This window comes from Podarcis filfolensis (assembly GCF_964270895.1).
Source record: "Podarcis filfolensis genome assembly, chromosome: Z".
In the NCBI taxonomy this organism is placed as follows: Eukaryota; Metazoa; Chordata; class Lepidosauria; order Squamata; family Lacertidae; genus Podarcis; species Podarcis filfolensis.
The window spans coordinates 37,578,238-37,599,716 of NC_139617.1; the positions used below are offsets into that span (position 1 = coordinate 37,578,238).

The window sequence follows — 21,479 nt, forward strand, 5'->3', positions numbered from 1 at the left end:
CTGAAGTGTATGTAACCTGAAGCGTATGTAACCTGAAGCGTATGTAGCCCGAGGTACCACTGTACAAAGTTAGTATCCATTATGTAGAAATATCAATTAACCCTTTCCCAGATTTACATAATATTTCTTTAATGACAAACAGCATATAGAATGCTATTTAAAATAAGATTCAACCAACTACAATATAGATGACTAAATTTTCCTTTACAGCATTCATTCTCCCCTTCTAAAATATTTGCACAAAAAGTTTCCTTTGACCTTTGATAGCTCTTTGCGAAACTTGGTGATACCATTATTCTACATCCTAAAGCTAAGTCCCCTGGAAATGCCAACTTTCACTTACCTCCAGGAGTCTTTGAGATGCCATATTCTAATCTAAATAAGCAAGGGTCACTACAGCAAACCTCTGCCAACCTCTCGACGCTGAGGATGCCAGAACCTCAGTTCAAACAGTCACAGCCTCCGTTGCTTGGTGACATGGAACGCACGGCCACCATGCCAAGATTCCAGGAGAGTCCATGTGGCCGAGTGGTTAGAGTGCTGGGCTTGGACCTGGGAGAGCAGGGCTCAATTTCCCGCTCAGCCATGAGACGCACTGGGTGATCTTGGGCTAGCCACTCCCTCTCAGCCTAACCGGCTTGGCAGGGTTGTTGTCAGGAGAAGATGGGGAGAAGGAGAAATACGGATGTCACCTTGAGCTGTTTGGAAGAAAAGAGGGATATACTGTAAATGTCATAAACAGATCCATAAAATACCAATTATGAAACGCTTACCCATACCAGTCGCACAGTATTTCTTCAACAGGATTTTGTACAGTAGTACCTCGGGTTAAATACTTAATTCGTTCTGGAGGTCTGCACTTAACCTGAAACTGTTCTTAACCTGAAGCACCACTTGAGCTAATGGGGCCTCCCGCTGCTGCCGCACTGCCGGAGCACGATTTCTGCTTTCAACCTGAAGCAAAGTTCTTAACCTGAAGCACTATTTCTGGGTTAGTGGAGTCTGTAACCTGAAGTGTATGCAACCCGAGGTACCACTGTACTTGATAGTTTCCTACACCAGACGGAGAAGATCACTTCCAACTTGCCTGCATTTGGACTCAGCCGCAAGATAGAATAGCCACAAGAAGAATAGTAAAAAAATAGGTAAAGGTAAAGGTACCTCTGCCCGTACGAGCCGGTCGTGTCCGACTCTAGGGTTGCGTGCTCATTTCGCTCAAGAGGCCGTGAGCCGCCGTCCGAAGACACTTCTGGGTCACGTGGCCAGCGTGACGAAGCTGCAGCTGGTGAGCCAGCACCAGCGCAGCACACGGAAACGCCGTTACCTTTCCGCTATAAAGCGGTACCTATTTATCTACTTGCACTTAAGGGTGCTTTCGAACTGCTAGGTGGGCAGGAGCTGGGACCGAACGACGGGAGCTCACCCCACTGCGGGGATTCGAACCGCCGACCATACGATCGGCAAGTCCTAGGCACTGAGGTTTTACCCACAGCGCCAACCGCGTCCCAGTAAAAAAAATAAGTGAGTAATAATAGAAAAGGTGTAAAACTGAATAAAAAAATAAAATTAATGAGTGAAAAAAGGGGTTTGTGTATATGATTAAAGAATGTATTGGTAGTAATTTTGACTCACAGGCCATTTTAATTTCACTGGTTGTCAGATCCCTGGGTAAGGGCTAAGGCGGTATTCCCTTCTATGGTTCAGGCCTCCTGCAAGGGTGCTTTTACAGTTCTGCACAGAAAAAGAAAGAAGAAAAAGAAGAAATGATTTAAAAAAAAAAACCAGGATAAATATTATAAAAAAGAAATATATATATATTAATATTCATATCTGGGGAGGGCCCATGCTGTGTATGTATTCCCCTGTGGTGGCCTCTGGTGTGCAGTTTCCCCCTGAGCCCCGACCTACTCTTGTCAGGCCAGCTGCCAGAAAGTTAGGCCTGGATCAGGTCTAGGCTACGCCAAGCAATTATTTGCGGCCTTCCTGGCCCTCCTGGTACTTTCCTATCTCCTTTTGGTGTCGGTGGAGGCAGCAGCAGCGGTAAGATGGTGTTCCGCTGGTGGGAGACTACTTTTTTCTTTCTGCTTTGTTTCTGTTCAGCTCCAGGCCCCAGAGCTCCACTGGGCTGTTGGTCAGGTGTTCCCTGTCCCAGCACAGCTAAGGTCACGGGGGGGGGGGGGCGCTCTGGGCGACTTTCCTGGCTGATGCACCAGATGTCCCCGGCTACCCTCTGGCGGCAGCGGTTTGGACAGCTTGGGGACCAGCCAGGCAGCGCAGTTGGTGTTGGCTGTCCTCAGGAGCTCCACACACCCGTGGCGCCTGCCATCTTGCCCTGCCAGAAGTCCTTCAGATATTTTCAGATATACTTGATAGTTTCCTACGCTAGACGGAGAAGATCACTTCCAACTTGACTGCATTTGGATTCAGCCGCAAGATTGAAAGCATCTGCTTTATATTAACCGCATCCTAGTATGGGAACAAGGCAGCTTGTTTCAACAAACGCTACCACCCTCCATACCATCCAACATTTCTCAAATGAAAACAGGGACATCCTATTATACATGGGTGTCTCCCCCCAGCCCACGCCCCCTATGTGTTTCATCAAACTGCTGGTGGAATATGGGGGAAAGAGCACGGCTAGCTGAGCTGCCCCAGTGGGACTTACTTTTAAGTAAGGTTCAAAGCCTGGTTCAGAGTTTGAACTTCAAACTGTGCATTGTTCAAGCTGTAAGCTCCACCAAGTTCAAATGCAAGCGTGCTCACGTCTGAAATCTTGTCCCATTCAAGTCAGTGAGAGAACACAAAGGGATCTGCAACCCTTTTAAACAGAAGTGGGAATTTAAAAACCCACAGGCTTCCAAGGAATAACACTAAAAATGCTGGTTCTGACCTCCTTAATTTCTGCTTGTCACACAGCAGTTAAAGGGACACTAACTCTGCCGGTACATCAGGGTGGGGAGAGGTGCCAGTCTATACGCTCAAGGTTACCTTTGCATATGTATACACATCATGATGGCACACATACACACATGCTAGACGGGGATTGACACAGGCAACACGCCTACAGCTCAGTTGCCATGCCTGATTCCTATCAACTGAACTCAGACAGAAAACACACACACACACACTTCTGAGTCTGTTACAGCATCCTCATGCTCACAGCCTTGTGTTAGCACTTTCAAAGACTAACACATTTATTTGCAACCTCAAAGGGGGTTAATTAAAAAGCTCAAGACACTTATTCGCAACACCAGCCCAATAGAGATTATGCAATGGCCAGTCTTTTAAAGACCCATAAAATGTAGAATCATAAAATCGGAGAGTTGGAAGGGTCCCTGGGGGTCATCTAGTTCAACCCCCTGAAATGCACCAAGAGCTGCAGTTCTGCAGCAAGCAGGGAAACTAGAAACCAAATCCCCACTCATCCATAGTGGTCACTAAGAGATCTTGGGCCATTCGCTCACTCTCAGATGAACCTCCTTCACAGGCTTGTTGGAAGGATAACATGGCAGGAGGAAGCTATAGATGGCCCCCTGATTTCCTTGGAGTTCAAGAAGGAGCATAGGAAGTTGCAGTGTTCTGCAGTGTTTGCGGCAAACATGAAAGCAGCACAAAAAGGAGACCAATACGGTGCCATGGATCAAATGTGGGACTTTCTGCATGCAAAGCAGGTGTTCTGCCATCACACTTTGCTCTTTCTTCAAATACATGGAGCCTGTGCAGTTTTCCATTTTGGTTGGAAGAGACCCAGAGTGTCATCTTGTCCAACCCCCTGCAATGCAAGCCCCAATGTATTCAATATGTGTTTCTTAAATACAGTGGTACCTTGGTTTAAAAACAGTCCTGTTTAAGAATGATTCACTTTACGAACTCTGCAAAACCGGAAGTAGTGTCCCGGTTTGTGAACTTTATCTCGGTCTAAGAACGGAATCCGAATGGTGGAAGGGCACCGGTGGCGGGAGGCCTCATTAGGGAAAGCATGCCTCGGTTTAAGAACGGACCACCGCAACGGATTAAGTTTGTAAACTGAGGTACCACTGTATGCATATTTTAACTGCTGATTTTATTAATGTTTTGATTCTTTTAGGACTATTTGTTTTCAACTTCTGGCTTCTTTTTGGTTATTTAAATGTATATATTTTATTTTATGCAGATAAGGGTTGCTATTTACAAAATTAATTCAGCGCAACTAACTAAATAAAAGGTAAATGTAAACAGTATTACAGTTCTGCCAAACATTAGCTTTCTTAGAATTTGTAATCCACAGTTAAGACTTTAAAAAAGTGCTGATCTGTACAAAGAAAGAAAACCACCTCCCTCCCCACCCCAAGTCTAACATATGATGTTAACACACACACACTCTCTCTCTCTCTTTCATGAGTTAGCATCCCATTCATGAGTTAGTTAGATGTCCAACTATTGCTTGCTCATAACTGTCAGCTCAGCCAAAAAATACTGAAATAGTAAGCAGTTCCTAGCATTTTTTAAACCAGCCTGGTGATTACAAATGCATTTACCTAGAAGGCAAACTTCCTCCTAAGTAATCTTTCAGTTTTCCAGAGAAATGCAAAAATGTGCTCTTAGAGGAAGCAGTAGAATGTTTATCGTTTTTAATTATCTGCTTATCCCCTTACTCATCCTCATTTGGCAGCCCAACAGGACAAGAAGGTGGAGGAAGGAGAGTTGGTTGTTGTGCTTTAGGCTATGGCATAGTGGGGGGGGGGGGCTAACTTCTTGTGGCCCTCCAGATCTAGTTGGACTCAAACTCCCATCAGCCACAGGCAGCATAGCTAATGGTCAGGAGTGATGGAAGACGGGAGTCTGGCAATATGTAGAGGATCACAGCTTAGCTGATCCTGGCCTAGATATGAGCAATTCTATCTAAGGAAGGTTAGTCCATGTTCTGCTTCTGCTGCCCAGCTTAAGCATGGCTTAACAATGATAAAAGGGCTAAAAAAGCCTGCACTGAATGCTGGGAGCTTCTCACTTGGCAGCAGATGCATATTTTGATTCCACCTAAACATTAGGAAGAACTTCCTGACAGTAAGAGCTGTTCGACAGTGGAATTTGCTGCCAAGGAGTGTGGTGGAGTCTCCTTCTTTGGAGGTCTTTAAGCAGAGGCTTGACAACCATATGTCAGGAGTGCTCTGATGGTGTTTCCTGCTTGGCAGGGGGTTGGACTCGATGGCCCTTGTGGTCTCTTCCAACTCTATGATTCTATGATTTTCTTAGTGTATATCTCACATTTACTTCTTGCATATGCTCTATTGTTTCATTGGAATTTGCATAGACTGCAACTTTAAAAAGGTAAAGGTAAAGGACCCCTGACAGTTAAGTCCAGTCGCGAACGACTCTGGGGTTGCAGCCCTCATCTCAGTTCCCTGGCCGAGGGAGCTGACGTTTGTCCGCAGACAGTATTTCCGGGTCATGTGGCCAGCATGACTCAGCCGCTTCTGGTGAAACCAGAGCAGCACACACAAATGCCGCTTACCTTCCCGCCGGAGCGGTACCTATTTATCTACTTGCACTTTGACGTGCTTTCAAACTGCTAGGCTAAATACAAAATAGATTATAAAGGAGAAACCACACAGATACCAGAACAAACTTTGTTTCCGAAGTGCTGGATAGGTCACACTTGTAAGAAAACGAAGATGACCCACTTTAGATGCGAGAACTATTCTAACAAATAAGATTGAACGGGTACCTTAGTGCATTACATTTACATATCATTGGGTGCTAGCACAGCAGAGCAGAAAGAGTGAATGAAAGTCAGCCTTATTCTCAAAGCATTCGTTCAGGATTCTCTTTAACACACTAAGTGTAGAGATTTGTATTCCAGAGGATGACAAGGAAAGGCTGAAAGATAACTTCAGCATAGTGGTAGATTTAAAATTGATTAGAGTTAAATGGGAAAGAAAAGGAGGGGAGGGGTAGTGAAACATTCTTTTATACAGTGTGCATGTGGTTTTTTTTTGTCAGCGTCAACTGGGTAGGTTCTCTTTCTATCCGCTTATTACATTTCCTTGGTAGTGAGAGGAATTGGTGGGGGGCATTTCCTCTCCTCATTTTGAAGGACAGGGATTGGTTTTCTGTGGAGTGTGGCCCGTAATGTGTGTATAAAATTATTAGAACAATGTCACAATCTATTTTATTGGCGCACACTAAGATATATGGCGTACATTTTGTTTTTTATACACACACAATAATACGTACAGGATTTATATAAACAGAGAGAAAGATAAAATATACTAAACGCGCAACTAAATTATTAGTTAAAAACATGAAGGAAGAAGAAAGAACCGAATTAGAACAAAACATTGAGATTTAAGTCCATAAAAAGGTCAAATATTTAGGGATTTGGTTAACATCAAGAAATATAAACCTATTTAAAAATAACTATGAAAAAAAATTGGCTTGAGGTAAAAAGAAATTTAGAAATATGGAGCAGAATGAATCTCTCAATGTTAGGAAAAATATCGGCGATTAAAATGAATGTGTTGCCAAAAATGCTATTTCTTTTTCAATCAATACCAGTTATCCTGAAAGATGAATGCTTTAAAAAATGGCAGAAAGAGATTTCAAGATTTATCGGGGGGGGGGGCGCAAAAGGCCAAGGATGAAACATAAAATACTTACAGATGTAAAAGATAGAGGCGGGTTTGCCCTCCCAGACCTTAAATTGTATTATGAATCTGCTTGTTTGGTATGGATCAGGGACTGGATGAGATTGGACAAGCAAGAGGCATTAGAACTAGAAGGACATGACAACAGATTTGCCTGGCACGTATACTTATGGTATGGGAAAGGGAAGGTTCATAGAAGTTTTTACAACCATATAATCAGGAAATCACTAATGAGAGTATGGGAGAGATACAAAGACTTATTGGAACAAAAGACCCCGTGGTGGCTTTCACCACATGAAGCATTACTGCTCAAACTACTTGGAAAGAAAGGAAAATGGCTCACATATGCTGATTTATTAAAGGAACATGATGGAAAATGGAAATTAAGAGATTATGATGAGATCAAAGACCACTTTCAGAGTTGGTTGCATTATCAACAACTATATGAAATACATAAAGAAGACAGCAAGAAAGGATTTAGTTATATTAGATCTAGGTTTCAAACGGAAGTGATTGAAGGGAAAGTGAAACTACTGAAGGCCGCATACAGCATACTATTAGAATGGGAGACAAAAGATGAAGAGGTAAAATCAGTTATGATTAAATGGGCACAAGACGTAGGTCATAACATTATGATGGAAGATTGGGTTAAATTATGGAAAACTGACTTAAAATTTACAGATTGTTCCCTATTGAAGGAGAATTACATGAAGATGATGTACAGATGGTATACAACACCAGTGCAGTTAGGGAAAATGTACAAAACTAGTTCAAATATATGTTGGAAGTGTAAGGAAAAGGAGGGGGCATTTTATCATATGTGGTGGGATTGTAAGGTAATTTAAAAATTTTGGGAATGATATAAAATGAATTGAAGAAAATGTTCCATTTAACATTTGTTAAAAAACCCGAGGCATTTTTGTTGGGGATTGTAGGAAAAGACCTGCCAAAGAAGTTGAAAAACATCTTCATGTATGCGACAACAGCCGCGAGAGTTCTGGTAGCACAAGGATGGAAGACTGAAGAAACCCCAACTAAAGAATCATGGCAAGAAAAATTGACAGACTATGCAGAACTGGCAAAACTGACATATATGCTACGGGACAAGGATAACTGTGACTTTAAGGATGAATGGGAACCCTTTGCAAAGTATCTGAAGACGCAACAAAGCGAACTGGACTCCTTGGCAGGTTTTGAATAAACATTCACAAACTTTTTATTGATAATAATCAGCTAAATAGTTTGAGGATCTATACAACTTTGTAACATGCAGAAAATAGCATTCTTAGACAAACCAAAGACTGGAACTGAGGGAAGTTGGAGGGTGGGGTGGGTTTGGTGTGGGAGGGGGGGGAGGGAGGAAAAATGGGGGAAAAAACAAGGATGATATGTTTTTGGATAATATGTCTTGTTATAATTTTGAATTAAAAAAATAGATCCTTGGGAACAACCAAATAATAATAATAATAATAAAATATACTAAACGCGCACTAATATGGGGATAATATATATATGGGACGTGCCCTTTAAAAGGCGGAGGAGGGAGGTTCTCCTCGCGTGCTCAGTCGTGCCCATTCGCCGGACGGGAGAGAGAGAGAGAATTCCCGCGAGTGCGAAGTGCGTCATCGGCCGCCGCCGCCGGACACGTGACGCGGCGCCGCGGCTGCGCTCGGTCGCGCCGGGCGGCCCTCGGGCGGGTAGAAATGACGCGGCGCCGCGGCTCGCGCGCTGATTGGCGGGCCGCGGCTTCATATTGGTGGGGGAGGGGGGAGGAGTTGGTGGCGGCGGCAGAAGAAGAGAGCGGCAGCATCAGCGGCGGCGCCGGCGGTGCGCGCTGCCCCGCCCCCCGCTCCCCATCCTCCTGCCCGAGGCGTGCGCGAGGCGGCGGCGCGTGGCATCGGGGTCTCCCTCCGGCCTGCGCCTCTTCCTCCCCTCCTCCTCCTCCTCCCTCTTTCCCCTTTCCCCCCTCCTCTCCGCTCCCTGCCAGGCCAAGGCCATGACCGACTTCAAGCTGGGAATCGTGCGGCTCGGCCGGGTGGCCGGCAAGGTACGCGTGGGGCCCCGTGGGGCGGGGCGGAGTGGGAGAAGTAGGATTTGCGCGTCTGTATGCGGTGTGCGTGTGTTTCCGTGCCCGCGCGTGTTCTGTGTTGGGAGACCCGCGCCCCTTCCTCTATCACATCACCGCCCCCTCGCGCGTCTGACCTGCTCCGTTACGTCACATAGGACCCCTCTGTGACGTCACTGGGTTCATTGGGGTTCCAGGAGCCCATTATTATTATTATTAAAGATAAAAGGATGCGGGAGGCTGGTTTTAGTTTAGAGGTCCCTTTTCTCTTTTTTTACTCTCTCTCTGCATCTCTCCCTGTAGAGAGGTAATGAGCTCTTCTGTGGAGCACTTCCCGCTGGTGGACCTCAAATGGGGAGATTTCTTTCTTTTTATGTCCTTCGTATTCAGGCTATAAAGGGGCCCATAGATCACTGGCAGAGCACATGGAGGTGGCATCTGCATTTTCAAAGGGATACATAGCAAGTGTTCTGAGAGGTTTCTTTCTGCTTTGGAGTGTGCCTACTGGTTAGACTAGGTGATACTGACAGATTTATAGTCTGACCTGATCCTAAGTAGCTTCCTATTTTCTTGTGCAGATTTGGTACATATTTATTGATACATATTTGTTGTAACTTTCTTTTGTTGTTGTGCTTTTCTGTTTTTGTTTTTTGGAATAAGCATGGACCACAAAGGATGTGTACCAATACTAGGTGCAATGTCTTGCTTTACAGGTTGTTTGGGTTAAGTTTTGTATGTTAATCTGTTATAGCAAAAACTGAAACACAAAACTGCCCTTTAAAGGATAGCTGATTTGTGTGGTATAATCTATATTGGGCCAGAGCTGCCCCTCTTAGTTGCAGATTTTGGTCTCTGAGCAAGAACTTGCATTTTACAGTTCTTTCTTCCTCTCCTATCCTACTTCCAAAGGCAAGAGAAAGGCAATACACCCCTTTCTGGCATTTGGACTTCCCAGAAGGCTTGTGGACACAATGGTAGGTAGAGATCCCAGAATGCTCAAGGCTAACCCTGGAGCAGCTTTCCCCTGGTTTAGACAAGTGTGTGAAGTATGCCCGGTCAGATGAATGACTTATTTAAGGTGTAAAACTTCTCTTTTCAGTGTAAGATGTGCCCTGGAATAGCTTGAATTGTTGTTTTGCTGAAATGAATGAAGAGTGCCTTGCTGGGTATTGGGAAAGTATCTGCAATATAAAGTATTTAATTACCCTTCCTTTTTTATTCTAGACAAAGTACACACTGATTGACGAGCAAGACATTCCACTTGTGGAGAGTTACTCTTTTGAGGTGAGAACCATGTTATCTACCTTATTTCCACATTCCAAGTGTTGAACTCAAACTCCCATCAGGTCCAGTCAGCATATCCAATGGCTGAAGAGCATTGGGAGGACCACATGTCAGCTATTATTCCTCTTGATCAGGGATGGGGAACCTGTGGCTCTCCATATGAACCCTGACCTGACATGGCCAGTAATTAGGGTAGATCAAAAACAGGCAGGTTGACTGTCTAATGAACCTGCTTTAATCTAACTCATGAAAGCCGGTGGTCTCATATAATGACTATCTGAATAAGTTGGCAGAGAGAGAAGAGGAGGCATTTTCCCTTGAAACAGCATGTGGGTCATAAAAGGACTCAGACCGATCCAGACATCTGGTTTTGGGCAAGGACTTGTATGAAAAGTACCAAGTTCTCCAAAGACTCAAACTGTTCTCTGAAGTAGGATAACCAGGCAAGTTGTCCTTCACTTGCAGAATCAGGAGTTGCTTTACTTTAGAATGAATTTTCTTTTATATAGGCTTCATGTATTTTTAGATTGGATTTTGCGGAGCTTAATAGAAAATGTATTGCTCTTGGAAAAGGGGCCGATTTGAAATACACTGACATTACACTTTCACCCATTCATTTACCTGATATCAACAGGTTCTGCACAAGCTTTTGAGGCGTCTGGGGAAAAATTAGAGACTCGACATGGTTTATACACCGTATTTTTTGCTCTATAAGACGCACCAGACCACAATACGCACCTAGTTTTTGGAGGAGGAAAACAAGAAAAAAAATATTCTGAATCTCAGAAGCCAGAACAGCAAGAGGGATCGCTGCGCAGTGAAAGCAGCAATCCCTCTTGCTGTTCTGGGTTCTGGGATAGCTGCACTGCCTGCATTCGCTCCATAAGACGCACACACATTTCCCCTTACTTTTTAGGAGGGAAAAAGTAAGTCTTATAGAGCAAAAAATACAGTATATCCTCAGGTTCGCTGAACAAGAAGGCTCTGACCTTATATAGAGTGTCTGTTAACTCACCACAGAGTGACTCAAGCACAGAAACTGGGTTCCTGAGGCAGAGCATGCATCTCATCTGACATTTCCCATGTCCATTATTGACCCACTTTCTCTCGTCTGATATAGCCCTGACTGATTTTGAACTTTAGAGGCTCTACTCAGAGTACCTCTACCTTCAGATATTTGTTGACTGGGAACAGAGTCCCTTGTCTGGTAGCACCCTTTTTCTGAAACATTTTCCCTAGTCATAATTTGCATAGCATCATCATTTAATATCTTTTATGTGACAAGAGAAAACTTTTATTAACCCAAGTGTTTAATATTTTGCCATTTATTTGTTTTTTAACATTTCTGTTACTTGGGTTGCAGTTTTCTGTTTTAATGACTGTTACGTTTCTGTCCATTAATAGTTGTACTTACATTTCACCGTGTTTTTTATTTGAAGCTGCTATGATGATTAGATGAGCATACAAATATTTTAAACAAAATGTATGAATAGATGTGTTCTCTGTCTTTGGCCAGGCTCGAATGGAGGTCGACGCAGATGGAAATGGTGCTAGAATATTTGCCTTTGCGTTTGACAAAAACCGAGGAAGAGGCTTTGGACGCCTGCTGCACGAGTTACTGTGGTAGGTATCATTATGCAGGGGATAACATAGCTGCAGGTTTCCAGACTGCTGAGGCATGTGTATGCATAGTCTTTGGAGATGGGCACTATAATGGCAACTCTCACGTGTCAGGGTACGCCATAAGCCGTGGTTTGCTGTGCATGAGCAGATAGCGTCTGTCTTACCTCTCCCCATTCATGGTGGGAAGAAAGAAACCACAATCCCTGGCTTAGCATTGTGTCCAAACCAGGGGTTGTGGTTTGCTTTTCTCCTGACAACCCACAGTGTGTAGCCAATGTTTGTTTTTACGATACGATACGATACAATATCTTTATTGTCATTGTCCCATGCAGAACAATGAAATTGAAAAACTACAAAAAACTGCATAAAACTACATAAAACATTCAAAAACACCTAAAAACTCTGAAACCCCATTTTAAAATACACTATACCATAGAGACCCCTTATGCTGCGTTTAGAACCAGAATTGCATTTGCGTAGAAACTGTTTCTCAGGCGGCCAGTCCTGGCCTTTATAACCCTATACCTTCTTCCAGAAGGCAGAAGCTGAAAGAGATCATTTCCAGGTTGCGTACTATCCTGCGCTATCTCTGCCGCTTTCTTATGGCACCTGGCAGCATAGATTTGATCTAAGGTGGGAAGAGTGCACCCAATTACTCTCTCTGCAGTCTTTACAACCCTGGATAGCATTTTTTCCCCTGGCCGTGCAGCTCCCACACCACACACACAGACCATAAGTTAATACGCTCTCCACAGTGCAATGGTAGCTTTCTGATTGTGATTTGTTTGTGATCTGATTGTGATTTTAGCTTTCTGATTGTGATTTGTTGGAGGTGAAACAAACCATAGGTCCCTACTTTGGACACATCTTCTAAGCCCAAGGGATCATGGTTTGTTTTCTTCTAGTAGGAGCAGAGGGGAGACAAATACATTCACAGTAAACCGTTAGCTAAGGTATACTGTGATGTACAAACTGAGCCACCATGTAAAAGGAAAGTGGGCTGTGTTGTGTGTTAAAGTATCTTTACCCCCTCCCTTTTTCTCTCTATAATTTGAACATACAAAACTGCCATGTATTTAGATCTAGGTTGATCCATCTAGCTCTGTGCTGTCTATGCTGACTGACTGACTGATAGCAGCAGCAGCAGCTTTCCTGGGTTTCAGGGGATATTTCTGGTCCTACTTGGAAATCCTGGAGATTAAACATGGGACCTTCTGCATGCAAAATGCTCCAACCCATCCAAGTGCCACAGGGCTACCCACAACTTGAAGCCAGGGTTCCAATATCCAGAGACTCTACTGCTGAGCTATGAACCTTTCCCTTTAACAGCTTGGGTGACTTAAAAGAAAAAAGAATTTGCCTGCTACCTAGAAGACGCCAGGTGTATTTCTAAGGCATTTCCCCTGATCACCATCCAATTTACAGTGGTACCTTGGGTTACAGACGCTTCAGGTTACAGACTTCTCTAACCCAGAAATAGTACCTTGGGTTAAGAACTTTGCTTCAGGATGAGAACAGAAATCATGCAGCAGTGGCATGGCGGCAGCAGGAGGCCCCATTATCTAAAGTGGTGCTTCAGGTTAAGAACAGTTTCAGGTTAAGAACGGACCTCTGGAACGAATTAAGTTCTTAACCCAAGGTACCACTGTATCTCTAATTGCAGGGATGCCTGCAGAAGGTCATCAGCAGAAGATATTAAGAACTGGACAGGGGGGTGGGTGTCCTTTATGCCTTGGGTCCTAAGCCGTGTAAGGTTTTAAATTTTCAGACCCAGCACCTTGAAGTCAAAGTAAGCTTGTTAAGCTCTTTTGAGATGTGTTGTCTCCAATGACCTGCTCTGGTTAGAACCCTGGTAGCAGCTCTTTGAGTGTGTTGGAGTTTCCATACTGCCTTCCAAGGGCAGCCCATGATGTATTATAGGAGTCCAAGCAACTAGAAGCATCTGAATGCTTCCTTTCAGGAATTGCAGGTGGCTCGTCTTCTCTTTCAGGGAGAGGCATAGGGGGGGCATCGCCCCTGGCTTTCAAGTCGTGCATCTGAATGCAGTGACAGTGGACAATCGTCTAGACAACCTGCGATTGGTTCCATGGGGATGGAGGCCCAAAGCCGAAGAAATATCTAGTAAACAAAGGTAAATTCTCAATAACAGTGTCACAGGCAAGAGGGACAAAAGGGTCTGGAAGTCAAACAACCCCAGAACTTGTTTTTTTGCATAGCCCCTTGATGATTTTTTATGTGTGTTTCTTTGCATCTGAAGAAACTGTGGTGCTAAGTTCTCTCTGACCTGGCCATAGAGGGGAGGATATGTCTCCCACCCTAGGTTATTTATTCCACTCACACAGCAACAATTCTCAAGAATTCCCTTGAATGAGGAATCAGTTGTTAAACTACTCTGGTAATTGTATGTCTGCTAGCGAGAACAGGGGCCTTATAACAACTTTCAGCACCCTTAACAAGCTAAAGTTTCCATAATTCTTTAGGGGAAGACATAACTGTTTAAGACTGTATCAGAGTACTTTAAAGGTATGTTGTGATTGTAGCTACTGTCAACTCTCTGCTTTGAGAGGGTTGGAGTTTTAACATGTTGCTACGGTGCAGCACAAGCTTGCTGCGGAAATATTTAATTTGCTGTTTTTTCTTGAAGGGAACAAAGCTTATACTGGCTGGCGATCCAGCAGCTTCCCACAGACCCCATAGAGGAACAGTTTCCGGTGCTGAATGTGACACGCTATTATAACGCTAATGGGGATGTTGTGGAAGAAGAGGAGAGTTCGTGCACATACTATGAATGTCACTACCCTCCCTGCACAGTGATTGAGAAACAGGTGCGTTCAAAACCAGAAGCAAGTCATGGATAAGACCGTCCTTGTTCTAGGCTGGCTGCTGCAAGTTCACCCTCTTCAGTGTGGTTGCTTCTTTTTAAAAAACCAAAAAGTCCTTAGGCACAGCTAGTGTGTTCTTTGTACCCCCTGCAAGGAATTTCACTGCACCGTTTTTAGCCTAAATAGTTATCCTGGCCAGCGGCTTCCAAGCTTCAGACACGTCTCTCTCTCAGTGGTGTTCTGTGAAGTACAACTGACTTTGTGCTACCATTCTATTTGGATAACTCTTCACCCTACCTCTCGGTGTGGAAAAGTCAGTGTTGCCCATAGGCCAAACCCCCCTTTTCCTATCCCACTTTTTCTTAGGACAGGGTCATGGGGAAACAAGATCAGAATGAACAGCTCTGGTTTTAAACCTCACTGAAGTAACTTTGTTGTATAGAAAGATGGATAGAAGTCACCCGAAAAGATAACCTGTACAAAGGGAATCTGTTCCTCTGATGACAGTTTTGGATGCTTTTGTGGAGGAAAATATGTAAATAGGTCTGTGGATATAGAAGGGTCTCCAACTCAGCAGGAGAGCATTGGTTTTGAGTCCTAGGTTCAGTCTCTTGCTAGAGCTGCGAAAGATCCCTGCTCGAAACTTTGGAGCACTTCTTCTGTGCAACATAGGCGGTACACTGAGCTGGGCCATACTAGTCTGATTTGGTGTCAGGTAGTGTTCTATGTTCCAAAGCCATAGTTATAAACCCAGGGGTGGGGAACTGCAGCTTGAAACTCCCTCAGCCCCAGCCAGCCTGGCCAGTGCAGTAGGTGGGGGTGGCGGGTGCCACAGCTCCCTATCCTTGTTGTAGACCATGAGGGAAAGAAATTGAGAGTGCAGTCCTGTACATGTTTACTCATTCCCATTGAATTCAGAATGTCTAAGATTGGGTGGGGGTGGAGAAGAAGAAGATGATACTCATAATGAGACCTTCAGGTTCATAAACAAGAGAAATGCACCAGTGGGGGCTGGATAATATTTTATCCACAATGAAAACCAAGGCAGCATTTTGTAGGGTTCCCAGGCTGTTCTACCCAGATCCTGACCAGGCCTGCTTTAGTTCCTACAAAGATTGCCCTGGGACTGGCCACCTTAGGACCCTTTTGGTTGGCTTGCTTTTGTGGGGGATGGTTTTCTTTCTCTAGGGGCCCTGAAAAGGGATACTGATTTTTGTCCCGTACTCCTCTCTCCAGTTACGTGAATTTAACATCTGTGGGCGGTGCCAGGTCGCACGGTACTGCGGCTCGCAGTGCCAGCAGAAAGACTGGCCGGCCCACAAGAAGCACTGTCGGGAGAAGAAGCGAGTCTTCCAGCAAGAGCTTGGACCAGAACGATGACCAGCTGGCTGAGGCCTTAGCCCCACAGGGCACCTTCCCAGAAGGTTAAGGAGGAGGTGCCCACTTTGCACGGACTGCTCACTTGAAGCCAGAGGCACTGACAAAAAGGAGAGAGAGAGAGGAGAATTTTTTTTTTTATATTTGAAAAGACAAACCAATCCCTGTGATGCTTGAGGAAAGGGACTGACTCTTCCCTTCCAGTGTTAAAAAAAAAGAAAACGTCTGAAGCAAAAAAAAAAAGACTACTGGGGAAGCTCTCCTGCTTGGAAGCTTTCTGTTATTTATATGTTAATATGTTTGTAAAGTTGTGTACAGAGATTTTTTTTGTTCTTTTTTGTTAGAAGTTCTCTTGCATAGGACTCATTTACTGTAATGTTCAAGTGAGAACACATTGTTGGTTGAAATAACTGTCCAGTAGCAAAAAGAGAAACAAAAAAAAGTTTTTCCTCCCCCTGTGGCTAGGAGAAGGCCTGGGGAGCTAGCTCAGAACATCAGCAGTTAAATCTGAACAACTCTGCATGGAAAGTTGTGTTTTCAAGTAAAGGATTGGAATGGATTGGCTGCCTTTTTTGCTCATTTAAAAACTTGAGCAGCTGTGAATGATTGTCCACCACCATCAACAGCATGTTGCTGGTCTGTCCCCCCCCCCCCATGAGTGACACTTTCCTCTGAAGATTGCAAAAGCCGCTGAGCTGCTTAGCTGCTTCCCATCACACTTCTTCCCCATCTGTCTGTAGAGGCAACCATGCCCCCCCACCCTCCTGGTTGTCATAGTTCCTAATGATATTTCCACCACTCCATAAGGAACTATGGGCAGTAAGGTAAAGGTGCAAGCAGGCTTCCATAAGCAGAGGTTTGGGATTGGTGACTGATGACCCCATTTCTCATTGAAAGGCGTATAGTCATGGGAAAGTCTATATTGGCATGTCACTGTTGAATTTAGGCCGGTACAGCATTGTTAGTCCTCCCCTGCCCTTTTGTCCTGCTGTAATCTTTTAAGATGAACAAGTAATAGTTTCTTAGTGCAGCATCTATGTGCCAAACCATGACTCTGCCGTACTCTTGCAGACATACTTGGTGCCTGCCCCTCCACATCTCTCCTCTGTCCCCCCCACCCCGAGTTTAGGGATAGGGAATCTGTCCTTCCAGATGTAGTTGGACTCATCAGCTTCAATCAGCATGGTTGGGGATGATGGGAGTTGAAGCTCAACGTTTGGAAGGCAACAGATTCCTCATTCCTGCCTCTGGAGACCTAAACCTTTTAAAAGTAGTGTAAGACTTTTTTTTTTAAAGGCAAACTTGCTTTGAGTAGTTTAGTAGGTAGAATAATAAGCTGTGTATTCTCTGAGACAGGCCAGTGGTCCAGTGAAGGGATGCCACTACATTTCCCAAAGCAAGGTATTTTAAAGTTGCAAAAACTAAGTGACCCTGCACGTATCTATGTGTGGAACTCCATGAGACACTTGATTTAAAACCAGGTGTCTGTGTGACAGGTTCTATTTATGCCCATACCAATATATGGCTCAGAATTGGGGATGGGTGGAAGAATGCAATTGTTTACCACCATCAGCAGTAAGTGGAAACAGACCTGATATTTGACCCTTAGTGTGTGCAAACATAGAAGACCCCATCCATGTAAATCATGGGGGGAGCATGGTTCCTGTTGAGACTACCTCCACCCAGCCACAATGGGCCCATGTGTTGCTGTCTGCTATTTGGATCCAAGGCAGGTAAGTCCAGGTAGGCCAGTTTCTAAGTCCAGAGTAGGAACCTATCCTTTTCATCTATCTATAGTGTAGGGATCAGTAACTGAAAAGCCTGTCACCAACTCAGTCTCCATGAACAGTACCTTGTGGCCCTCCTAGCAGCAACCTGGATGTTAGCCAACTAGGAGGGTTTATGGCATTTCACTGTGGGCTGGGGTGGTGGTGGCATAGACGTGTGACCCACCAATAAAAGTACGGTGGTACCTCGAGTTAAGAACTTAATTCGTTCTGGAGGTCCATTCTTAACCTGAAACTGTTCTTAACCTGAGGTACCACTTTAGCTAATGGGGCCTCACGCCGCCACCGCACAATTTCTGTTCTCATCCTGAAACAAAGTTCTTAACCCGAGGCACTATTTCTGGGTTAGTGGAGACTGTAGCCTGAAGCATATGTAACCCGAGGTACCACTGTAGTTGCTGGGCAGGCCTGTACTGCAACCTTAGCAGTGGTTTATAGGCAGCTTTCCATGATGATGCATCTTCTAGCCCTTTTGGACTAGAGCTTAAATCAGCTGAGCCCTGCCAGCTGGGCCTGATGGATGCTGTAGTCCAAAGCAGTTGGAGGGCACGAGATTAAGAGCATAGGAAGAAAACGCTGGATCAGGTCAGTGACCCATCTACTCCAGCATCCTGTTCTCACAGTGGCCAACTTGATGCAAGCAGGACTCAAATACAAAAGCACTCTACCCACCTTTGGTTTGCACCAGCTGGTATTCAGAAGCCTTCCTGCCTTTGACAGCAGGCAGAGCATAGAGGCATTGTGGCTAGTAGCCATTAATAGCCGCCTCTGTGAATTTGTCTCTAATCACATTAAATTGGTGGCCATCACTGCCTTCTGCGGAATCAATGCTGTGGAATGCTAGTTTAGGTACTCCTGACAGCGGCCAATATTTCTCTGCCCTGAAGCGCCCCCAATTTGAGCCTATTTTTCAAGACTTATCAGTCAAAGGAAATCATTGCTTCTTGGGTATACAGTGGTACCTCGCAAGACGAAATTAATTCGTTCTGCGAGTTTTTTCGTCTTGCGAATTTTTCGTCTTGCGAAGCACGGATTCCCATAGGAATGCACTGAGGAAACAAACTTGCAAGATGTTTTCGTCTTGCGAAGCAAGCCCATAGGGAAATTCGTCTTGCGAAGCAACTCAAAAAACGAAAAACTCTTTCGTCTTGCGAGTTTTTCGTCTTACGAGGCATTTGTCTTGCGAGGTACCACTGTACTTGAATCTGGCCAGTTATTTCTGTGTTTTGTCTGTAGCTATACTGAACAAGGGAAATGAGTCGCTTTTCTCTCCCACCAAAGGGATACTTGAGTGGCTAACAGAAGAGCAGGATAAGCAGAGAAAAGAACAGCTGCAGCTATCAAAACTCAAAATACATACAAGAGAGTTCTGAAGTCAAGACCTTTTTGTTTTCAGTGCATCCTTCCATACAACTGTATTAGTATATAAACATCATTGTCTCTTCCATCTCATTTTAAAATTGTTCCACATAGGCTTTGTGCCTTCCTCGCAGGTGCCTTCATATCTACACTTCCAAGCAGCAGTAGTTTGCTCCACCTCATATGTACATAAGCCAGTCTTTACTGATTGCCCAACTTATGGTTGTTCATTGAATTTTGTGTTAAAGAGACTGAAAGGAGGCCTGTGTTAAGGGTGTGGCATTTCTGCATTTGTGAACTGGTGTATTTAATGCAACCTTTGCCAACCTGGGAGTTGTAGTCCAAAATGTACTAAGAGGGCACCAGGTTTGCAAAGGCTGATTGGTCTTTACCTGTGCTCCTTGTATAACATGTGCATCACCTTCTTTCTGCCCCATGCCTGTTGTGGGTCGGTAGGGAATGGGTTTCTCCTTTTGCATGTGTATTTTAAAGCACCTACAACCACCACCGCTACAAATCTGCTAAGCACTCACACTTGCCTTGTTTAGTTTGGACGGTTCTGCTGCCTGAATTCTTCCCATCCAAAAAATGTCCCCATGGGACTGCTTCCTCACACAATAGATTTAGGAGGGTTTTTTGCATGCATGTTCTAGTTAAGTGTGAAAGCAGCTCCACCCTGTAACATTTTTTTTTATGGCTTTGGTTCATAGGATTGCTCTCCCCGTGCCCCTACAGCTCCTCTAAGTTTTTAGGATTTGCGGCCAGTGTGGTGTAGTGGTTGGGCTAGGACCTGAGAGACCAGAGTTGAAATCCCCACAGTGGATGTCACAGTCACTGCCTCTCAGCTAATCTACCTCACAGGGTGGTTGTGTGGGGATTAAAGGAAGAAAAGGAAAGCCATGTAATGCCACCCTTCGCTCCTTGGAGAAAAGGTGGGATATAAATGCAATACAATTATAGAAGCCACAAGTAAGCCACTGTGAGCAATTCAGGTGAACACAGTAAGTACCATGTGGAAATAAATATGTGCATTTGCTCATGCAAAGCAGGCATTGTCCTGATCCACTTTTGATCTGATTTGCATCACACACAACAATGTGAATATTTACCTATTCACCATTTTTACACAGTGCCAGTGTGGTTAGAGTGTCAGACTAAACCCGGACCAGGGTTCAAATCCCCACTCAGTCATAAAGCTCACACAGGGGTCACAGTCACTGCCTCTCAGCCTAATTTATCTCACAGGGCTGCTGCGTGGGGATTAAATGAGGAAGGGGAGAGCCATGTACACCACCTTGAGCTCCTTGGAGAAGGGGGGGGGAGTATAAATGCAATCAATCAAATTAAATTGTCTGCGACATTATTCGAAATTAATGCGGAGTGGAAGACTCCTAAAACATTTCGCGGATGGGCTGAAGAAGCCGAGACACCGAAACTGTCCAAAATAAACAAGACCCATTGAAACAGGTGGGACATGTGGCTCTAAAACATCAGCACATTGATTTCCACAAAAATGGAAAATGAAAACTCGCCCCCCCACTATAACTTAAGGAAAACCATCTTAATGATAAAACTTACAGTATGAGAGAAACACAATAGATAATAATAAAACAAATTTATTGAGAGGTTGCCTTTGTTTTTTACATTTTTTGAATGCCAATCCTCTAATCTATTCACCATACTTTAGAGTTTGGATTTTGTTTGTTTATTTTTTGCTTTGCTGCTCTTTTCTCCCACATAATGTCATTTATTTCCCTCCTTTTCCACATCGGCCACCCGGGGATTGTAAAAATGAAGGCGTTGGCTCGGTGTTACGTCTGGTGGCCTAACACGGATGATGCCATCACTTTGTGGGTTGCCTCCTGTCAAGCATGCCAAGAGTCAAGACCTGCACCGCCGGCAACTAAGGGCAACACCTGGGAGATGCCCAAGGCACCCTGGTCGAGGGTGCACATCAACCTTGCCGGCCCCTTTCACGGCCGGACCTTTATGGTAGTGGTGGACGCCTGTTCCAAATGGCTGGAACCAAATGACTGATACCCTCCACCACTACTGAAGCCGTCATCCGGGTGCTGCAAGGCCTGTTTGCAACTCATGGATGTCCTGATGTCCTCGTCTCGGACAATGGACCAGTTCACGTTAGGCACCTTTGAAAGGTCCCTCTTGGGGCTGGGCATCCACCATGCCCTAATGGCACCATTTCACCTGGCCAGCAACGGGCAGGCAGAGAGAATGGTGTGCTCAGCAAAAGAGGCACTGGAGCACCTAGAACAGAGGGACTGGCATGAGTGGGTCCCTGAATACTTGCTTGTGCAGCACATCACCCCTCATGTAACCACAGGGCAGAACCTGACTGAACTGCTTATGGGCCGCTGCCTCAGGTCTCTGCTTGACCGGCTGCACCGGCACTTTGGTATGGCCAAGCCCCCGGGCTGTACTAACATGCCACGGTCCTTTATTCCGGGGAATAAGGTTTTTGCCTGGAACTTTGTGGGGTACATTCCTTGGGTGTCGGCCACGGTAGTGGGAGTCAGGGGGC

At 44.8% G+C, this 21,479-nt stretch overlaps 1 protein-coding gene across 1 annotated transcript; it reads left to right on the forward strand.

Annotated features, from left to right (window-relative positions):
* Positions 1-8,267: 8,267 nt before the first annotated feature.
* ZMYND19 (zinc finger MYND-type containing 19) lies at positions 8,268-16,353 on the forward strand. The gene is made up of 6 exons (XM_083596660.1): positions 8,268-8,670; positions 9,913-9,972; positions 11,489-11,595; positions 13,586-13,726; positions 14,240-14,420; positions 15,654-16,353. The coding sequence occupies exons 1-6, from the start codon at positions 8,620-8,622 to the stop codon at positions 15,795-15,797; spliced, it is 684 nt and encodes a 227-aa protein (XP_083452786.1). The 5' UTR covers positions 8,268-8,619; the 3' UTR covers positions 15,798-16,353.
* The last annotated feature ends 5,126 nt before the right edge of the window (positions 16,354-21,479 follow it).